The 21828-nt window shown below is 37.7% G+C and overlaps 1 protein-coding gene across 1 annotated transcript; it reads left to right on the top strand.

Annotated features, from left to right (window-relative positions):
- The first annotated feature begins 4682 nt into the window (after window positions 1–4682).
- LOC148568709 (uncharacterized) lies at window positions 4683–8358 on the top strand. Its single transcript, XM_088484752.1, has 2 exons — window positions 4683–4749; window positions 7760–8358. Exons 1-2 carry the CDS (start codon window positions 4683–4685, stop codon window positions 8356–8358), a joined length of 666 nt encoding a protein of 221 aa, XP_088340878.1.
- Window positions 8359–21828: the final 13470 nt, after the last annotated feature.

Below are 21828 nucleotides of genomic sequence, written 5' to 3'. Positions count from 1 at the left end.
TAATTTAATATAATAGAACTAATTAAAACGAAAATTTTGACACTAATTTCAAAGAATTTAGCCCAAAATTGAGCTAAACGGGCCGAATCGGACCCAAAATGGGCCCAATGCCCAACCCAAGCCCACAATTAATAAGAGTTTTAGCTGTTCTCCCTTGTTTCATAATGAAACACGCTGGGAATTGTTGAAGGAGAGCAAAGAACATTCAAAACCCTTGGTGGTGATTCAAATCCATGTAACTTTTGATTCGGAGCTCCGATGGCTACAAAGCCCAATCATTAATTAGGTATGGAATCCACTTTTCAATTTCAGATTCTTTCCTTTCCAATTTTGAAATTCAATGTGTATCCATGTTGAATCTTGCTTAATTTCGGTGTTTAAGTTTGAATTAGCTTGTGGGTTTTGTTGGGTTTGACTCACTTGAGCTATGGGCAAGGTAAAAACCCTAACCCTCTTGTGAAATTATGGGATTTTGAGTTTAGGGATTAATTATAGTGATATATGTGGTTTAGATTGAATGTTGTTGGTGAAAAATCAAATTGGAGGTCAAACTTGTTAAATTGAAGCTTTGGATCAATTTCTGGAAGCTAGGTTTCATTGGTAAGGGGCGGTGGTTGATAGCTTGTGTTGCGAGGAATGCTTGAGGTATTCCGAGTTTATCAAAAAATCGGCCAAGATATGGTTTTAGTTTCTCATATCTAAAATATAATGTTTCGTGAAAACTTAGGCTAGACGACCTAGGATAAGTTGAATCTTATGTTTGATATATATTATGTTAATTAATGTGTTATGTTTGATTGATGATCATTGGTCATAAGGGAAGTTGATGATGGTGGAAAGATGATATTTGAAGTGTATGATGATGTAGGTATTGATGAGTATGTATATTGTTATATTGAACTTGAATTGTTGGATATGATCATGATAATGTATATTAAAGATGTTGTATTAAACTTGGGTTGTTGGATTGAAAACTTGATGGAGATGGTAAATAGTGTATTGAGGAATGATGTGGTGTAGTTGAGTTTGGTTTTGATCCACTATGGTAAAATTTGGTAAGTTTTAAAGGGGTTGGGATTGAAATGTTTTGAAAGTTGAGGTTTGGCAAAATTCTGCAAAATCTGATTTTCTGGCAGCAGCTTCGGATGCTTTTTGGTAACGCTCTAACCATCACAATTTGATAAAATTAATTTTCCTTGAATCTTTGTGATGTTTAGATCCATTCTACAAAATTTGGTTAAATTTTAACGGTTGGATTAGGAGATATAAAGTTTTGAAATTTGTTACTTTAAAGCTGATTTTCTGCTAATGCATAATCAAACCAGCAACTTTCAACGCTTATATCTCCCAATCCTGACCATAATTTTGAGTGAGACCAAAATGACATTGAGACTGGGACTATTTTCTTGTTTGTGTAGAAATTTCAAACTTTCATAAATTGTTTTGAAGGAGTTGTGCTTGTTTTAAAAATAGAGCTCTTAGCTGTTTTGACAGCGAAACCAGTTTTTGAAAGCAAACTTGTAATTAGTATAACTCTCTCCAAAAAATAATTTTTCTATGAGACTTTAAATGATTTAAAGCTTTATAAGTTTAGTTTATTTATGGAAAATATCAGATAAATCAAGTGAAAATATGATTTTTGGTGGATTTTCTAAGAACAAGGTAGCTCGCTGTCTTGGTGCAAAGCTTTCAAACTTGAAATTAGTTTTTGCAAGAGAAAATGATTTTCTTTTTTATTTTATTCAACTTAAATATTTCAAATGGGTTTGGATCTATAGGATACTTTTGTTTTGAGTCTAGATACGGAGAATTAGGTTTGTAATCTTCTGTGGACGAATTTTTGGATAAAATAAAGTGTGCGAAAATGATGATGAAGTTATGAATGATGACAAAATTGATAATCAATGATTGATAGTGAATGAATGAATGTAGTAAATGAATCATGAATGGAAAATGTTGGATGTGAGTATGCTTGTATTTTCTCTCTGTTTGTAAGGGTGACAGGGCACCGATACCCTCTAATGGTGACAGGGCACAGATACCCTCTAATGGTGACAGGGCACAGATACCCTCTAATGGTGACAGGACACGGATTCCCTCTAATGATATTAAGGCGCAACAGAAAGACTGTGCCCGGGTTAGCTACTGGACACGTCGGGTTGGCTTGATAACTGACAAATGAGACTCATTAGCCACTAGGACAGGCATGCATCATATGCATTTATATGTTTGTTTGGTATGTTTTGTTTGAAATGCCTAATTGATTACATCACTACTTGTTACTTGTTTATCTGTTGTATATGCTTTCTACCTGTGATTTCCTTGTATGTAATAATTGTGTTTGTAAAAACTATTTCCAGTGGCGGTTGGGAGGTTCGGAGGAGTTGGATAGGGGAGTTTTAGATAGAACGAAGACCCTTATAGAGATTTGCCTAATTCAATTTTATGGTTTAGTTATGTTATAAGGTTTCATTTATATGTCGGAAGTTCTAGGATTTCCTTCGGCTTTCCCAGGACATTATATGTTAGATATGTGGGCACTGTTACCATACTGAGAACCTCCGGTTCTCATCCCATACTATATTGTTATTTTTCAGATGCAGGTTGAGAAGCACCACTCTGTATTCTGGAGACTTTGATGAAGTGAAGGACTCTTGGGACTCAAGGGTGTATTTTGTTTATATATGTATATAGATTCTCCACCTTGTATCTTATACTTGCCCCTCCTAGAGGTTGATTTGGAGAAATAGGTTCTGTAAACGGTATTGACAGTCATGTTTGGGGATTCTCATGTATATATATGTATATATATTTATATGCTCTGTCCGGTTTTAACTTCGCGAGCCGGGTCAGAAGCCTTGCTATATGTATCTTTGGAATTCTTCTCTCATACTTATCGTTTACGCGTATGTTGCGCTCTTTCGGTTTAACGCTTTTGTTTTACCCTTTCCTTCAAATGCTCCTTGCTATAAAATTCCTTTCAACTATTATTATTTATATATTTTGATTTTAGAGGTTGTAATACCTCGCCACCTCAGTTTTATGACTTAAGCATAAGACTCTGTGTGGTAGGGTGTTACAACCTCGACCATGTCCACGACTAGTAGCCTGATCTGTAGCACCTCTACCTGTCATCACGTCTGCAAATAGCATACCAATTAACAGAAATTCAGCACAACAAATCAACAATAAGTTATAACAACACCTAGGTAATTCTTATAACTAATACCACAACATTAAGTTCAACATTTGATGATCTGAATAGCAAGTGTCTTAGAATACAACCATATAAACCATAATGTGATTATTAGATCTAAATCAAATACTAAGTGTGAAAAACACTTCAATCAAGCAACTTGACATTTACACACAACATACATACACAAAACTTAATTAGTAAATAATATCCAACGCATTACAATCCTGTATCACAAAGAGATTTAATTAAATATGCCAAGTAAAAATTAAACATCCTAAATCACATGGTGGCTACAACATGCAATTTAAAATGGACAATAAATATAGAGGCATATAAACAAACACTTGGCAAGCACATACATCAAAGATGCAAAATCAACGAAACTAAGTAACAGTTGACAGCCTCAAATTCAAGTCAATGCTATTCAACCAAATTTCAGCAATTATTTAACAAAACAAATAGTCTTTTAACATCAATTCACACAAATTCAGCATATTCAATACAAAATCAACAGCAATATCTATCAATTCAGTCAATTTCCAACACTTTCAACAATATAATATAAACTAATAATCCTAAAACTAAGCTATCCTAACCACCTAAAATCCTCTAAAATAAAAAATTAATTCTAACTAAATTAACTAACTAAAATTAGAATAATGAAACAACCTAAGCAAAACAGAATTTGAAGAAGAAAGAGAAACAGAGTTTAAAAAAACCCGGAATGCAAAACTACAGAATGTTGGTCGCCGAAGCTAGAAGTGGCAGAAGGGTGGTTTCCAAAGGAAGGAGAACTCGCCAAAAGCTGGGTAGCCGCGACGTGATGATGGCGGGGGCGACAGTGGTTTGACGGCGCAAGGAGAGGAGAGAAGAGAAGAGGAGAAGAAGGAGGGGTCGGCGGTGGGTTGACAGCAATAGAGATGGGCTATGATAGTGGTGATCTCGGTAGTGGCGATAGATGGTGGTGATGGAGACACTGGGGGAGAGAGAGAGAGAGAGAGAGAGAGAGAGGGAAGGAGGGATGGTGGTGATGCTTTCGAATGAAGGGAAAGAGGGTTCGTGATTTGAATTTATGCCCCTTTACCGTCGAAAAAATTCGACGATAAACTATCACAGGTGACCAAAATACAATGTTTCACTAATTGGAGTTACCGCAAAAAAAAAATCCAATGGTAAGCCCACGGTAAAGGATGCGCTAATTTACTTTATATTTTCTCCAAATAATACCGTCGGATTTACCGTCGAAAAATAAAATCCGCCGGCAATTACTTAACCTTACGAATTCGACGTCGTTACCGCCGGTAAATCCGACGGTAAATCCGCCGCTGCGACGCTAAATCCGACGGTACTCAACATTTTTCTTGTAGTGAATGTTCAACATTCCATAATAAATAAGGGTAAACTACCAAATATGCACTCAAATAATTTTGTTGCTGACAAAAATGCACCCAAATTTTTTTATCAACAAAACACTACAAGGGAAATGGCTCTTAGTTGCGGAAATGTACCAGCGTTTTGCCAAATCGCTGCAAATCGAGTGAACTGCTGCGGTTCTTGTTGCGTTTTGAGGCTCCATTTCCAATTGATCCGAATTGGTGGCCATTTTGGTCCCAACTGCATCTAATAACCTGGTGGAGGGGGTGTTTCATTAAAATACCCCAACCAAAATATTTCGGCGCCATTAACCTTCCCCCTTTTGGTGCGAACCCTAGCAGAGCAAAGGCGCCAATCGCTGGTCTCCTTCCCCCGCCGTTGTGACTCATCCCTTTTTCAGTTCTAGCTGCTACGTCCGTGTCGTTGTTCTTCCCCGTGACTGGTCTCCTCCCTCTGCTGTGTAGCTCCCATGTGCGAAGGTAAAGTATAAAGGGTCATCCAAGTCTTCTCCCTCCTCCGTGCACGTCTGTGACGTCGTCGGCGGTGACCCCAACCATCCGTCGCAGTGTCGTCGTCGGCAGCCTTCCCCTTGCCCTTGCCCTGTTGTGCGTCGCCGATCGCACACTCTCCCCCCTCTCTCGTATGTTCCTCTCCCTCGTCCCTATTTAATTTTAGTGGAGGTTGATAAATTAATTTTGCCATAAGTTTAATCTTTGTTCCTTTTGAATTTTGGTTTGAACATCGCTGATGGATTAATTTTGCCCAAATTTTTCTTCCCCAATTTAACATTCAAATTTGATTTTTTTTCCCAATTTCTGAACCCCTGAGTCTTGATATGTTTGTGTTTATTGCAATTTCATATTGGAATCCAGTTTTGCACTTTCGATTTGGCTTAAACTAATGTACTTCTTGCATGACTGTGTGGTTGACCAAATTAAGTAGAATCCACTTTTATATTGTAAGAATATTGGGTGTTTTATCAAACTATCTATGAACTGTATGTTCTCTTATTCCTTGCTTGTTTTCCATCCATTCAAGTCAGAAAAGTTCTTATTCATAATCCTGTTTGTTTTTAATACTAAAGTTTGTAATGCTACTCATAAAAAGTTCTTTTACATTTTCAGCATTATGACTATAAAATTATGCAGCTCTGCCTATCTCTCTTCTTCATTTAATTTGGAACATACATTCTTGAAAGAAATAAATGGAGCTTTATTTTCTTGAGCAGTCTATGCTTTTGAATATACACATAGGAACAGAAAATAGTAGGTGTTTTGTAGGTATATATGGCTGGGTATTTTGTTTTGGAGTGGCCTCTTAATTATCTAGGTGTTCTGTAGGTTACTAGGTGGTAATCTTAGATCCATTTCCTTTTGGGACCCTGTTGTTGAGGAGATTTCTAAGTGTTTGGCAATTTGGAAACGGGCCTATTTTTCTTTAGGTGGTCATATCATTCTCATTTACGCATGCCTTTTCGGTAGTCCTCCTTACTTCGTATCCTTGTTTTGTATTCCAGTAGGAGTGGTCAACACCATTGAAATGATTATGAGGTATTTCCTTTAATGTGGTGCTTTAGATGTTAAGCGAGATATTTAAATAAATAATATGTTAGAATACACCTAGACATGACATATACCTTTGGTTCATAGTTACTTGCTCAAGCGTTTCATTGATTAGGCATTTTTCTTGAAAGGAAGTTTTATATAATGTAAAGTTCTATAGGTTATTTCCAACTGGCTAGAAAGTCTAGTTTAGTATTGAATTTGTCTGAATTAATAATATTCACATGTGCTCATCTGTCCGAAGCGTGAAGTAAAGCGTTTTGTTGATCTCACTACAGTTGGAGACTTCTGATTTGTGGCTCACTGTGCAAAAAAGTGGGAACCAGCTTGAGAGCTACCATAAGGCTTCGTCACTTACATTTGCTATCCAAGTAATACTCATGTTTTTTTTATTTTTTTGAACATATTTTTATTTCTTAGATTGCTAATTCAGTTATATTTTTGCATTTTGGTTTGCAATCACTGTCTTTGGTTATGCTCTCACCTTTTATATTTAACTGGATTAGAATTCAAAAATGCGTTTCCTGGTCTATTTTTTCCTCCATGTCATTTTTTCAAATTGTTCACCATTTTCTCTCCGCTATTAGCAACTCTCATTGCACACTCTTGCTATCATGTGAATAGTATGGTGGAATTTCAAAATAGCTGTTCCCTTCATTATTTGAAATTTCAATAAAATAGCTGTTCTCTTCATTAATTGATGTTAAATAATGTTACTATTGATAAGATGATAAAGTACTAGGACATACCACCTTTATTGCTAAAGGATTAGCGGTAGTTTTGCCATTTTGAGCTGTGTCTTAAGTTAAGATGTTTCATATTTAAGCGAATAAGTTAGCTTGATCATCCGTTTTTATGGTTAAATCATTAGAACAAACAAATGGTTCTGATTAGAACCTCTCCAAGTATCTTCCATTCCTCTGCTGCATAAGCATAGATTTTTTATTTGCGAAACTTTACACTTAATTAATTAAATAAATGTTGTTTGTGTAGTAGCTTTGCACCTTAATTTATATGGTTTTAAAGTAAGTGATCCACAATCTAAATAAAATAATAAACCTATAGAAAAGTACACATTTTGTTGGTAACCATGTATGGATATATTTATCTGCTTCAAGTGCACGTGAAAGCTAGTTAATTAACTTAATCTCTTTATACATTAGCCCTTTGTGATTTATCTAACTATAACAATTTTAATCTCTTTATTTTACTTTTAGACTTGATTCTATACCTCTTTTATGCTTTTGTCTTAAATATTTTCTTACATCTAACCTATACTCCTCTATTCTATTTTTTTTTGTAAGGAAGGTTTCTTTTCCTTTTCAATTTTTTGGCATTGGAACCAGAGTTTATTTCTTTGAGTTATTTTTTTTCAAAGTGCAGAATTTTCAAATGAGTAAGCAACTTTCTCGAATAATTTTGTGGGCTCCATATTATCATGGATGTTAGTGACTGTGTTTTTTGTTTTTTCCTTTAAGAGTTGTTCTCCTAATTTATTTCAAACAGTATCATTATATCATAGTCTACACTCCGTAGATTTATTTAAGATATATTATTATTATTTTTTCTGGTGGTTTGACTCTATTATATGAATTTTCATCGTTCTATAATTTCATTAAATTAGATATTGATAAGAGTTGGATTTCAAAGCCACGAGTTGGTGCAGAATATAGGGACGGTTTGACCATATTCTTAGATTTTGCATTTGCCAATGCATCATCCGATGAGATGATACATTGTCCATGTCCGAAGTGTGGGTTCAACCTTTTACAAAATAGAGAGGATGCGTACGATCGTTTGCTGATAAACTCTTTCCCCTTTAGGTACACATTTTGGATACACCACGGTAAGACACGCGTGGTAGAGAGCCCTAGTGATGGACAAGAAGTTCAACCCGATAGAAATTTTAATGCCCCAATGCTTGAAATGGTCCACAAGGCATTCAACTTCCAAGGATTTCATGGCGAGGAAGAAGACATAGTGAATGAATATCCTGGAGGGGATGCGGATGAGTTGCCTTACCTATACAATGAACCTAGTCGCGAGGCCTACAATTTTCATGACCTACTCGATGATGGAGAGAAGAAGTTATACCCGGGATGTTTGAAGTTCTCGAAGCTGTCTTTCTTGGTGAGGCTCTATCATATAAAGTCCATGTGCGGTGTGAGCGACAAGGCCTTCGGAATGATATTGGAGTTGCTGGCGGATGGTGCACAAAACTGACTCTGCACGTTTCGCACAGATAGATCAGCAAGTATACCAGGTCGTCTAAGTAATATCTCAGGTGAGTGAGGGTCGATCCCATGGAGATTGTTGGTTTGAGAAAGCAATAGTTACCTTGAAGATATTATTTATGCGGATAGATAATATTGTTATCACGAGAAAACACATAAAACAGATAAATAAATAAAACGTTACAGGATAGGTGTGAAATCTATAGTATGAGAACGGTTGAGGCTTCGGAGATGCTTCTTCCTTCTGGATCAACTTTTCTAACCATCTACTCCAACTTCTGATTGATTCATTCTATGGCAGGATATATATGATTAACGTCGGGTCAGCGGTCATTAATCTCTTCAACTTCAAATCAAATGTCGGGTCAGCGGTCATCCAATATGAAAGGGAGTGAAACTTCGGTAGTCCATTCCCTTAGTGATCCTACCCAAAACGCCATAGACAAGGTTGGATCTTCCGGATCAGAGAATGCTACTCCTTTGGTTCCAGCCTATTGATTCACCCGAAAATTGTCTCTCAACAAATTTCTACCGGCAAGTGTATCGGATTGTCGTCAAGTAAAAACTCACAAAAGAGTGAGGTTGAATCCCACAGGGATTGGTTGGTTGATCAATGTTAATTGAAGAATTATACTAGTTGAGCGGAATCAAAATTTGGGTTGGGATTGCAGAAAGTAAATTGGTGGGAAACTTAAATTGCAAGAAAGTAAATGAACAGAAATTAAATTGCTAAAAATTAAATGACAGAAGCTTAAATTGCAAGAAAGTAAAGGGGAATGTGGATTAAGCATGAAATTAAAGATAGAATGTAAATAGAAATGGGTAGATCAGAGATGGGGGTTCATTGGGTTTCAGGAGATATTGAATTCTCCGGATCAAATCATTTTCATCTCTTCCTCAATCAATGCATTCATTGACATTGCTTGGCAATCTTAGATGATTAGATCCCAATGTCTTAATTTAATTGCTCATGGGAAGAGTTGAAGTTCGGTCATTGACTATACCACACAAATTTATAGATCAAAGTATTGGTAGGATTACAGGTCACTATATCCATCCAACCCCCAATCTAATCCAATGTGAGAAAGCAATTCTAGCATGAATTCTTCATCCCTCTCTCAAGGATCCGAAGAATTCCAATTATGGATAGCTTCTCTCTCAAGATAACTATCCAATTAAATTAAGACCGAAAGCTTTCTAACAATAATCAAGAGAAAAGAAAGAAGAAGAAGATGAAAACTACTATTGATCCATTGAATTATAATAGAGCTCCCTAACCCAATGAAAGGGGTTTAGTTGTTCATAGCTCTCAAAATAGAAATTCCAATTGAAAGATACATTCTCGTGGATGGTCAATTTTGCCATTCCACGCGTGCGCGTGACTCACGCTTGCGCATGGATATATAATTTTTGCTTTTTCTGACGCGTACGCATCACCCAAAAATCATTTAGCTCCAGAATTGAACATTTTATCACCACGTTAGGGGTAACATTGGAACGTGAGCACCAGCACAATATGCAGAGAATTGCTCTGCCTCCCTTTCAACATTTAAGGCAACGTTGGTGGTCCAACTTGGCCACCAACGTTGCTTCTTCTTCGTCTTTTCCAAGCTCCTTCTTCAACCTTACTTCATGCTTTCTTTCACCTATCATCAACCAATACATGCATCAAATCCTTGCTAAAGTCATGAGAATTCTCATCATTCTTAGCATACAAGTAATTATAGCATAATTCTCATGAAATTGCATCAAATTAATCATGGTTGAATGAATCTAGGCATACATGAATTTCTAACCGAATTGCTTACTTATAGCTCAAGAAAGTGCATAAAACCTATTAAAAACAAAGAAAAAGGCTAGTGAAACTAGCCTAAGATGCCCTGGCATCACAACACCAAACTTAATTCTTGCTTGTCCCTAAGCAAGTACTGAATTATTACGAAGAAAGAATGAAACAGAGAGTGATGTTCATATCAGCAAGTCATTATTATTAGTTCATGGGGTTTTATGCAGAGAATGCGGTGACTCACTTCTTATTGATCCTTATGCATAGACTGTCTCCTTTAAGCTTCAATTAACACACTGCTATGACCTCTTATTATTCACTCATCCTTGGTAATTACTTTTCTTTATTTTCTTTTTCTGTAGACTTTAGATCAGTGTCATGTGTTGTAGTAGTTTCTTAGCTTATTTGTGCTCAACACATATTCACTACAGACACTTGGCTCACAATTCTTCTTAAGACATTGATGCCCAGCACCTCTTTGGGTCACTAAATGCCTTGTAACTATGTTGCTCTTGATAGTGGACTTTTGGTTGATAATCCCGGGTTAGTTAACCCAAGTTACCAAGTGTTAAATCACTCCATAGAACCTAATCATCCAAGCAAATCCTAGTACAAACACACCACAGGCATATGTCCTAAGGTCCAAGCTATTGGTGTCCAGCATTATTCTTGCTTTCTTCTATTTTTGATGCCAATTTTGGCTTTTCTTTTTCTTTCTTTTTACTTATTTTTCTTTCATCCAAGGACTTTTATTTGCTAAGATTCATAGACATCATGCTAATTTACACTAAAAGGGAACAATCTATCCTTTTATTCATTATAAGTGAGCTACTACACAATCAAACATATATACCACCACTTACTGTTATTTTATTTTCTTGCCAAAAAGGAACTATTTCACTTCTTGTTCAAATATTTCTTTTATTTAATTTGAAAAGACTCAGGGGACAAGGCAAGAATTTAACAAGTGAAAGTGAAAACACACACACCTAGGCTAGCATACTTATTGCAAAGTTAAACCTATGGAATGCAAAATGACTTAAACTACAAATTGACTATTAGAATGGGCACATTCAGACTTCCAATTTAGAGCATTTCAAGGCGGGTGGAATTAAGTAACAATACAACCTCTTGGTGGTGCCTTCTAGTTGCTTCCTCTCTGCTATCACCATCTGTGGCTTTTGTGTTCTTCTTTATGCTCTCATCTAATGGTGTGTATTCCTTCCAAGAGATTGATTGAATTCCTGCAAGTTATTGGAAGTTGCTTATTCCCCAAGCACTTGAGAAATTGTTAGCATGTATGTATACTTGTAGGCTTTTGAACTTAGATTGGTGTCTGAACACCAAACTTAGTTTCTTGCCTTATGCAGCAAACTTAGTTTTATGCAGAAAATATCAAGTACTTTTATTTAAGAAAGTAGAGTACGAACCATAAAATAACTATGAACTAAATAACAAACTAAAAACTAGCAGATAAACAACTTTTGAATCATTTCTCTAATTGTTTGGAGCTGATAACTAGTTATGCTGAGGGTGAAATGCGTTCTCAATGAAATCCATGGTGAAACACCAAACTTAGATTTACACATTCACTCTTAAATTTCTTTGGTGTGCAACACCAAACTTTGCTCCTAGCAATGCAGAGAAATCTCCTTACTCTCTTATTGACAAGCTATGAAAAGAGAATTACCTTTGGTTGGGTTGTCTCCCAACAAACACTTTTTTAACTTCACTAGCTTGACGATTAACTCTTTCAGTCGAGTCTGTATTTTATCTTAGGCCTCTCCTTCATATCACCCAAGTAATGCTTGAGCCTTTGTCCATTTACAATGAAGGTCTCCTGTGATTTTTCTTCCATTATTTCTATATGTCCATAAGAAGAAACCTTGGTGATAAGAAAAGGGCCAGACCACCTTGATCTTAATTTTCCAGGGAAAAGTTTCAGTCTGGAGTTGTAAAGTAGCACTTTCTGACCTTCTTCAAAGCTTCTTGGTGCCATCTTGAGGTCGTGTTTTTCCTTTTCCTTTTCCTTGTATATTTTGGCATTTTCATAGGCTTGGGATCTGAATTCTTCCAATTCTTGCAGTTGCAAGAGCCTCCTTTCACCAGCAGCTTCACTATCAAAATTCAATAACTTGAGAGCCCAGAATGCTTTGTATTCAAGCTCTAATGGCAAGTGACAAGCTTTACCATACACCAGTTGATATGGGGACATCCCAATTGGTGTTTTAAAGGCTGTCCTGTATGCCCAAAGAGCATCATCCAGCTTCTTAGACCAGTTTTTTCTTGAAGCTCCCACCGTCTTTTCCAGGATCCTTTTTAGCTCTCGGTTGGATACTTTTGTCTGGCCACTTGTTTGGGGGTGATAGGGTATGGCAACCTTGTGCTTTATCCCATATCTCAGGAGGAGGATTTCTAGTGGCCTATTGTAAAAATGGCTTCCTCCGTCACTGATGAGTGCTCTAGGAACTCCAAACCTGCTAAAGATATTCTTTCTGAGGAAGTTTAGGACCACCTTGTCATCATTTGTAGGGGTTGCAATGGCCTCCACCCATTTAGACACATAGTCCAGTGCCACCAGAATGTAATTATTTGAGTATAAAGTTGGGAAAGGTCCCATGAAATCAATCCCACATACATCAAACAGCAGCTCAAGTTCCAAGATGAATTGCTGTGGCATCTCATTTCTCTTGGGCAGATTTCCAACCCGCTGACATTCATTGCAGTTCTTCACTAACTCGTGCATCTTTGAAGATGGTGGGCCAAAAAAACCCGCATTGCAAGACTTTTGCTGCAGTTCTTTCTCCTCCAAAATGGCCTCCATAGTAAGAACCATGACAATCCCATAACACTTCCCTTCCTTCCTCCTCGGAAATACATCTTCTGAGAAATCCATCCGATCATTTTTTGAATAAGTATGGCTCATCCCAAATGAAATATTTTTCATCATTGATGAGTTTCCTCTTTTGATGCTTGTTGATCATTGGAGGAACTTTCCGGTGGCCTTAAAATTGGCAATGTCTGCAAACCAGGGTGCCTTATGAACCAGCATTAATTTCTCATTAGGGAAGAATTCATTGACACTTGATTTGTGGGTGCTACCTTCTTCACAAGGAATTCTGGACAAATGATCTGCTACTTTGTTCTCCACTCCCTTCTTGTCTTTAATCTCAATGTTGAATTCCTGCAATAGCAAAATCCACCTTATCAGTCTTGGTTTTGACTCTTGTTTTGCAAGTAAATATTTTAGTGCTGCATGATCAGTGAAAACAATAACTTTAGATCCAATGAGATATTGTCTAAACTTGTCAAATGCAAACACTATTGCCAGCAGTTCCTTCTCAGTAGTGGTATAATTCCTTTGAGTTTCATTCAAAACCTTGCTGGCATAATATATAACATGCACTAAATTGCCTTTCCTCTGTCTAAGCACTGCCCCAACAGCAAAGTCTGATGCATCACACATCAGTTCAAAAGGCAAATTCCAATCAGGTGGGGCAATGATAGGTGCTGAGGAAAGTTCTCTTTTCAGTGTTTCAAATGCTAGTGTGCATTTTTGATCAAACACAAAAGGTGTATCAGAGACTAATAGGTTGCTCAAAGGCTTTGCAATTTTGGAAAAATCTCTGATAAACCTTCTGTAGAAACCAGCATGGCCTAAAAAACTCCTAATTCCCTTGACATTACTTGGTGGAGGTAATTTTTCAATTAATTCCACCTTAGCTTTGTCTACTTCTATGCCTTTTTCTGAAATTTTATGGCCAAGGACAATCCCCTCTGTTACCATAAAGTGGCATTTCTCCCAGTTTAAAACTAGGTTTGTCTCTTGGCACCTTTTAACACTAAGGCAAGATGGTTAAGGAAATTGGGAAAGGAATCTCCAAAAACTGAAAAATCGTCCATGAAGACTTCAATGAATTTTTCAATCATGTCTGAGAATATAGACAACATGCATCTTTGGAAAGTTGCAGGGGCATTGCACAATCCAAAAGGCATGCGCCTGTAAGCAAAAACTCCATATGGACAGGTGAATGATGTTTTTTCTTGATCTTTTGGATCAACCACTATTTGATTATAACCCGAATATCCATCAAGAAAACAGTAATATGCATGTCCTGCCAATCTCTCCAGCATCTGGTCCATAAAAGGGAGTGGAAAATGATATTTTCTAGTTACCTCATTGAGTTTTCTATAATCAATGCACATCCTCCAGCCTGTTACTGTTCTTGTGGGGATGAGTTCGTTCTTCTCATTGGGTACAACTGTGATCCCTCCTTTCTTTGGAACCACATGGATAGGGCTCACCCATGGGCTGTCAGAAATGAGATAGATTATTCCTGTCTGCCATAGCTTCATAACCTCTTTCTGGACCACTTCTTTCATGACTGGATTCAATCTTCTTTGGGCTTGAATAGAGGGTTTGGCATCATCTTCCAGCAAGATCTTATGCATGCATATGGATGAACTTATCCCTTTTAAGTCAGCAAGGGTCCGTCTAATGGTGTCTTGGTGCTTTTGCAACACCTTGATTAATTCCTCTTCCTGTTCTTGACTAAGGACAGAAATAATGATCACCGGGTAACTTCCATCACTTCCCAAGTATGCATACTTGAGAGTAGGAGGCAGTGCTTTCAGCTCTAGTTTGGGTACTTCTTTCTCCTTTTTCCTCTCCTCCAATGTGCTTAGAATAGGCATTTCAGGTGAGTTGACATCAGCAACCTCAATATTTAACATGGAATCACCCTCTGTCAATCCTTCAAGTGCTTCTTCAAAGGTTTCTTGCACCACAGTTTCCACTGCATCTAGCCTCATACACTCTCCTAGTGATTCTGGTGGATAGCTCATGGCCTTGAATACATTGAATACTATTCTCTCATCATGTAGCCTAAGGGTAAGTTCACCCTTTTGGACATCAATGATGGCTCCAGCAGTAGCTTAAAATGGCCTCCCAAAATTATTGAAGCCTTAGCTTCTTCCTCCATATCTAATACCACAAAGTTAGCAGGGAAGATGAAGTCTCATACTTTCACTAACAAGTCTTCTACTATTCCATGAGGAAATTTGAATGACCGATCTGCCAATTGGAGAGCCATTCTTGTTGGTTTGGCTTCCTCAATCTTCATTCATTTCATCATTGTTAAGGACATCAAATTTATACTAGCTCCCAAGTCACAAAAGGCATTTTCAACTGTTATTTCTCCTATGATGCAGGAAATTTGGAAGCTTCCTGGGTCCTTCAATTTTTGAGGCAGCTTGTGTTGGATGATAGCACTACATTCCTCAGTTAATACCACAGTTTTATCATTCCTCTAGCTTCTTTTCTTGGTCATCAATTCCATCAGAAACTTAGCATAAAGTGGCATTTGCTCTAGTACTTCTGCAAAGGGAATGTTGATCTGAAGTTTCTTAAAAATCTCCAAGAATTTGGAGAATTGGCTATCCTTTGCATTTTTCATTAGTCACTGAGGGTAAGGAGCCTTTGGGACATATGGCCTTAGAACTTCTTTCTCTTCTGATGGGTTGGAAGTAGGTGTTTGTGCGCCTTCCTTGGCGTTGAACTGCCCCCTACCTTCTCTTCTTGAGCCTCCCTTGGAGTCTCTTTCAATTCCTTTCCGCTTTTGAGGGTAATAGCTTTTCATTCCTCTCTTGAAGTTGTCCTGGTAGCATCACCTGAACTTTGGCCAGGAGCTTTCTTGGACAAGTATTCAACTTATGCTTCAAGTTTCTGAGTAGCAGCATCTTGGTTTTGCAAATTGGATATTACTTCCTCTTGGAATTTCTTCATGTCTTTAAACTCCTTGAAAAGGTTTGCCATCATCATCATGTGGTGATGGTTGGTTTGAATTGGGGTGTTGAGAGTGGTTGTTGTGGCTTTGGTATGGTGGCTGTGAATAAATATTTTGTGTGGTCTGGTATGGTTTTTGGTTGGAGTTTTGGTGAGTGGAGTTGTTGTACTGGTTTAGATTATGGGGTCTGTGATCTTGGTCTTGGTTTTGTTGGTTTTTTCACCCAAAGTTTGGGTGGTTCCTCCAACCAGAGTTATAAGTTTTAGAGTGTGGATCATTAACTTGCCTATATGAATTTCCAAGGTAATTAGCTTCCTCCCAGTTAATTCCTTCTTCTGTGTCCAACTCTTCTTGGGGTGATGGTTGAGTGTGGATAACTGCAGTCTGATTCTTCTCCATTTGCTTGGTCAACTCAGCCAGTTGCTTGGTGATCATCTTATTCTGGGCCAGAATTGCATCCATCTGGTTTAATTCCAAGACTCCCCTATTGTTGCTTCTGTCTGAGGCATAAAAATGCTCATTATCAGCCATTGTCTCTATAACATCAATGGCTTCTTCAATGGTCTTCTTCTTGTTTAGGAAACCTCTAGATGAGTGGTCTACAGCCTTTTTTGATTCATGACTCATCCCTTCATAAAAGATATGAATTTGCACTCACTCATTAAACATGTCAGGGGGACATTTCCTTGTTAAATTCTTGAATCTCTTCCAGGCTTCATAAAGAGTCTCATCATCCTACTGTCTGAATGTCTGCACTTTCGTTCTCAGCCTGTTTACTTTTTGTGGAGGGTAGAACCTTGTTAAGAATCTGTTCATTACATCTTCCCATGTGGTCAAGCTTTCCTTGGGAAAGGATTTCAGCCATTTTAATGCTTTGTCTCTCAAAGAAAATGGAAACAGTAGTAATCTATAGGTGTCAGGGTGAACACCATTAGATTTAACTGTGTCACATATCCTTTGGAATTTAGTGAGATGCTCATTAGGATCCTCTTGGGAACTTCCTCCAAAAGAACAGTTGTTCTGGACTAGAGTTATGAGCTGAGGCTTCAATTCGAAATTATTAGCATGGATAGTTGGCTTTTGAATGCTGCTACCAAAGTTTCCTGGGTTTGGATTGATGTATGATCCCAGAACTCTCCTCTCTTGTCCAGCAGGGTTAGCTCCACCTCTTCTGGCATGATTATTCACCTCTCCTTTATGATGGTTTTCCATATCATCCTCCATGGTTATATCCAAGTCTTCCTCCTCTTCTTCTGCACCAATAACCCTCTTTCGTCTTGCTTCCCTCCTTAATCTCAGGAAGGTTCTTTCCGGTTCACTATCAAATGAGGTTGAAACCTCTCTTCTACCTGTCATACAAGTAGCACAACAAGCAGCAACCAGCAAGAGTTCACAATTAATGAAAAAGAGTGGTTAGAGCAATTGAGGCAATTAATCAAACAGTTATTGAGTTAGTGAGTTTGTTTTGATGGAAAGTAAAAAGAGGTAAGAGAAATTAAAGAGGAATAACTAAAAGAAAATTGCAGAGAACAAAAATGAACAACTTAAAGTAAAATTCAATAAATCAAACGAAAACAAAAGTGCTCAATCTAGTTATCCTCCAATTTAGTAATTGTCAATACAAACCAATCCCCGGCAACGGTGCCATAAACTTGATTCACCCGAAAACTATCTCTCAACAATTTTCTACCGGCAAGTGTACCGGATTGTCGTCAAGTAAAAACTCACAAAAGAGTGAGGTCGAATCCCACAGGGATTGGTTGGTTGATCAATGTTAATTAAAGAATTATACTAGTTGAGTGGAATCAAAATTTAGGTTGGGATTGCCGAAAGTAAATTGGCGAGAAACTTAAATTGCAAGAAAACAGAAATTAAATTGCTGGAAATTAAATGACAGAAGCTTAAATTGCAAGAAAGTAAAGGGGAATGGGGATTAAGCATGAAATTAAAGACAGAATGTAAATAAAAATGGGTAGATCAGAGATGGGGGTTCATTGGGTTTTAGGAGATATTGAATTCTCCGGATCAAATCATTTTCATCTCTTCCTCAATCAATGCATTCATTGACATTGCTTGGCAATCTTAGATGATTGGATCCCAATGTCTTGGCTCACCAATCTCTCTAAACAATGCATTCATTGACATTGCTTGGCAATCTTAGATGATTGGATCCCAATGTCTTGGCTCACCAATCTCTCTAAGCATGAACAATTGCCCAATGTCTTGATTTAATTGCTCATGGGAAGAGTTGATGTTCGGTCACTGACTATACCACACAAATTCATAGATCAAAGTATTGGTAGGATTACATGTCACTATATTCATCCAACCCCCAATCCAATCCAATGTGAGAAAGCAATTCTAGCATGAATTCTTCATCCCTCTCTCAAGGATCCGAAGAATTCCAATTATGGATAGCTTCTCTCTCAAGACAACTATCCAATTGAATTAAGACCGAAAGCTTTCTAACAATAATCAAGAGAAAAGAAAGAAGAAGAAGATGAAAACTACTATTGATCCATTGAATTACAATAGAGCTCCCTAACCCAATGAAAGGGGTTTAGTTGTTCATAGCTATCAAAATGGAAATTCCAATTGAAAGATACATTCTCGAAATTAAAACTGAACAGAAAAATAAAAAGTGCAGTAAGTGTAAACAAAAAAATGGGGAAAGGAGGATCCCCTAACTTAAATTCTAAGCTATTTATACACTTTCTTCTATTGATCTTCAATATCTCAATTGGGCTTTTGGACTTGATGGAATTGGGTTGAAAATGGCTCCAATTGGTTTTGCTTGTTGTTGAGAAGAGATCTGTTTGAATTGCAAAATTCTGGTGCTCAAGTTGGAGTCAACGTTTGAGGGCCAACATTGATTCAAACACCTTTCAATAAAACCAGATGAATTTGCTGTCATTGGCATTTGACTCAATGTTGGGGGGCCAACGTTTCGCTACCCACGCGTACGCGTGCTTTGTGCGTTTGCGCACAAGGGTTAAAAATGCTCATCCACGCGTGCGCGTGTTGCACGCGTGCGCATGGATGCGAAAGTTTTATTTTCCTGTTTTAAAATCATGTAGGGGAGCGTTGGCCTCAGCGTTGGACCTCCAACATTCCCTCCAACGTTGGCATATCCATGCGTGCACGTACTCCACGTGTACGCGTGAAGGCTGTGATTTTGCTAATTCATGCATGCGCGTACACCACGCTTACGCATGCGTTGCCTTTTTCCCATCCACACGTATGTGTCATTGACGCGTGCACGTCGATGCAAGTTTTTCATTTCCAAATTCTGAGCTTCTCATCGCAGACGTTGGAGGCAAACGTTTGAGGCAACGTTGGACCTCCAACACTCGTTTGGTGATGCGTACACGTGACCCACACATACGCGTGGATGGTCAATTTTGCCATTCCACGCGTGTGCATGACTCACGCTTGCGCGTGGATATAGAATTTTTGCTTTTTCACGCGTACGTGTCATAGACACGTACACGTCGCCCAAAAATTATTTAGCTCCAGAATTGAACATTTTGTCACCACGTTAGGGGTAACGTTGGCCAACGTTACCTCAAACGTGAGCACCAACATAATATGCAGAGAATTGCTCTGCCTCCTTTTCAACGTTTGAGGCAACGTTGGTGGTCCAATTTGGCCACCAACTTTGCTTCTTCTTCATCTTTTCCAGGCTCCTTCTTCAATCTTCCTTCATGCTTTCTTTCACCTATCATCAACCAATACATGCATCAAAGTCTTGCTAAAGTCATGAGAATTCTCATCATTCTTAGCATACAAGTAATTATAGCATAATTCTTATGAAATTGTATCAAACTAATCATGGTTGAATGAATCTAGGCATACATGAATTTCTAACCGAATTGCTTATTTATAGCTCAAGAAAGTGCATAAAACCTATTAAAAACAAAGAAAAAGGCTAGTGAAACTAGCCTAAGATGTCCTGGCATCACCTATACCACAACGGCCCTAATCACCCCACACCTCGGCTGCACTGATGTCTCGAGAAGTACCCAACGAAGTCGTGGATTAGCCGTCTAAGAGATGTATAACCAAGCTGGTGGTTCAATACTATCTCGTCAAGGACTCGCAAAAACCCATGTGGAATTGGGATGATGGTCAAGTTACACTCCTAATCCATTAGAATGAAGAACGAAGATACATCTTAGAATAGAATCAAGCATAGATTGAAGTAGAATAGTGATATTATTAATCCATAAGAATCAGCAGAGCTCCTAACATTAACCTTATGAAGTTAGTGACTCATACTGTACATAATGATAGAGAAAGGTTTGAATGGGCAAAGATGAGGTAGAAGGTCCTAAACATGGGTGATCTTCTCCTATATATACTAATCTCATAACTAAGAATTATAGAAAATAAGATAAACTAGTCTTACAGTGCGAAATCCACTTCTGGGGCCCACTTGGTGAGTGTTTGGGCTGAGCTTGAGTAAAATCCACGAGCTAGTATCCTTCTTGGGTGTTAAACGCCAGCCTTGGACTCCCTTTTGGGCGTTTGGACGCCAGCTACTCCCCTTTGGGCGTTGGACGCCAGGAATGGGGCTGGTGACTGGCGTTGAACACTAGTTTTAGGCCTTCATTTGCAAAGCAAAAGTATGGACTATTATATATTTCTGGAAAGCCCTGAATGTTATCTTTCCATAGCCGTTGAGATCACGCCATTTGGACTTCTGTAACTCCAGAAATGCTCCTTCGAGTTCATGGAGGTCAGATCCTGACAGCATCTGCAGTCCTTTCTTTGTCTCTGAATCAGACTTTTGCTCAAGCTTCTCAATTTCATCTAGAAAATACTTGAAATCACCATAAAGCACACAAACTCAAAGTAGAATCCAAAAATATGAATTTTGCACTAAAACCTATGAAAATATAATAAAACTTAAACAAAACATAATGAAAACTATATGAAAATGATGCCAAAAAGCGTATAAAATATCCGCTCATCAGAATACCAAACTGAAACTGTTGCTTGTCCCCAAGAAACAAAAAACAAGTAGGATTAAAAAGAAATAGAATGATGCAATAAATCTCAGAGTTCTCAATGAAGCTCAGTTTCAATTTGATGAGCGGGACTAGTAGCTTTTTGCTTCTGAATAGTTTCGACATCTCATTTTCCTTTGAAGCTCAGAATAATTGGCATCTTTAGGAACTTAGAATCCAGATGATACTATTGATTCTCTTAGTTAAGTTCTTTTTTATTCTTGAACACAGATCTTTGGAGTCTTGGCCGTGACCCTAAGCGCTTTATTTTCTAGTATTACCACCGGATACATAAACGCCACAGACATTTAACTGGGTAAATCCTTTTGGATTGTGATTCAGCTTTGCTAGAATCCCCAGCCAGTGGTGTCCAGAGTTCTTAAGCACACTCTTTGCTTTGGATCACGACTTTAACTGCTCAGTCTCAAGCTTTTCACTTGACACATTCACACCACAAGCATATAGTTAGGGAAGTAGCTCATTTGAACTGTTTAGGCTAAGATATTTCTTTTAGGCCCTCCTAACTATTGATGCTCAAAACCTTGGATCCTTGCACTTGTCTTTTAGTTTGAAGAGCTATTGGCTTTTTCTGCTTGCTTCTCTATTTTTTTCGCATATATTTTTTTTCTTTTATTGCTTTTTGCTACTTTTTCTTGCTTCAAGAATCAACTTTTTTTTTGAATTTTTTAGATCACCAATAATACTTCTCTCTTATCAATATTCTTTCAAGAGCCAACATTCTTAACTCCAACATTAAATATGCACTGTTTATTCATACATTCAGAAAGAAAAAGCAATGTCACCACATCAAATAATTGAACTATTCTTAATATATAACTCGAAATTCATGTATCTCCCTATTCTTTTTCAATTAAAAT

This window comes from Arachis ipaensis, chromosome B4 (genome assembly GCF_059453495.1).
Source record: "Arachis ipaensis isolate K30076 ecotype BB chromosome B4, ASM5945349v1, whole genome shotgun sequence".
Classification (NCBI taxonomy): Eukaryota; Viridiplantae; Streptophyta; class Magnoliopsida; order Fabales; family Fabaceae; genus Arachis; species Arachis ipaensis.
This window is presented reverse-complemented; position numbering and strand designations above follow the sequence as displayed.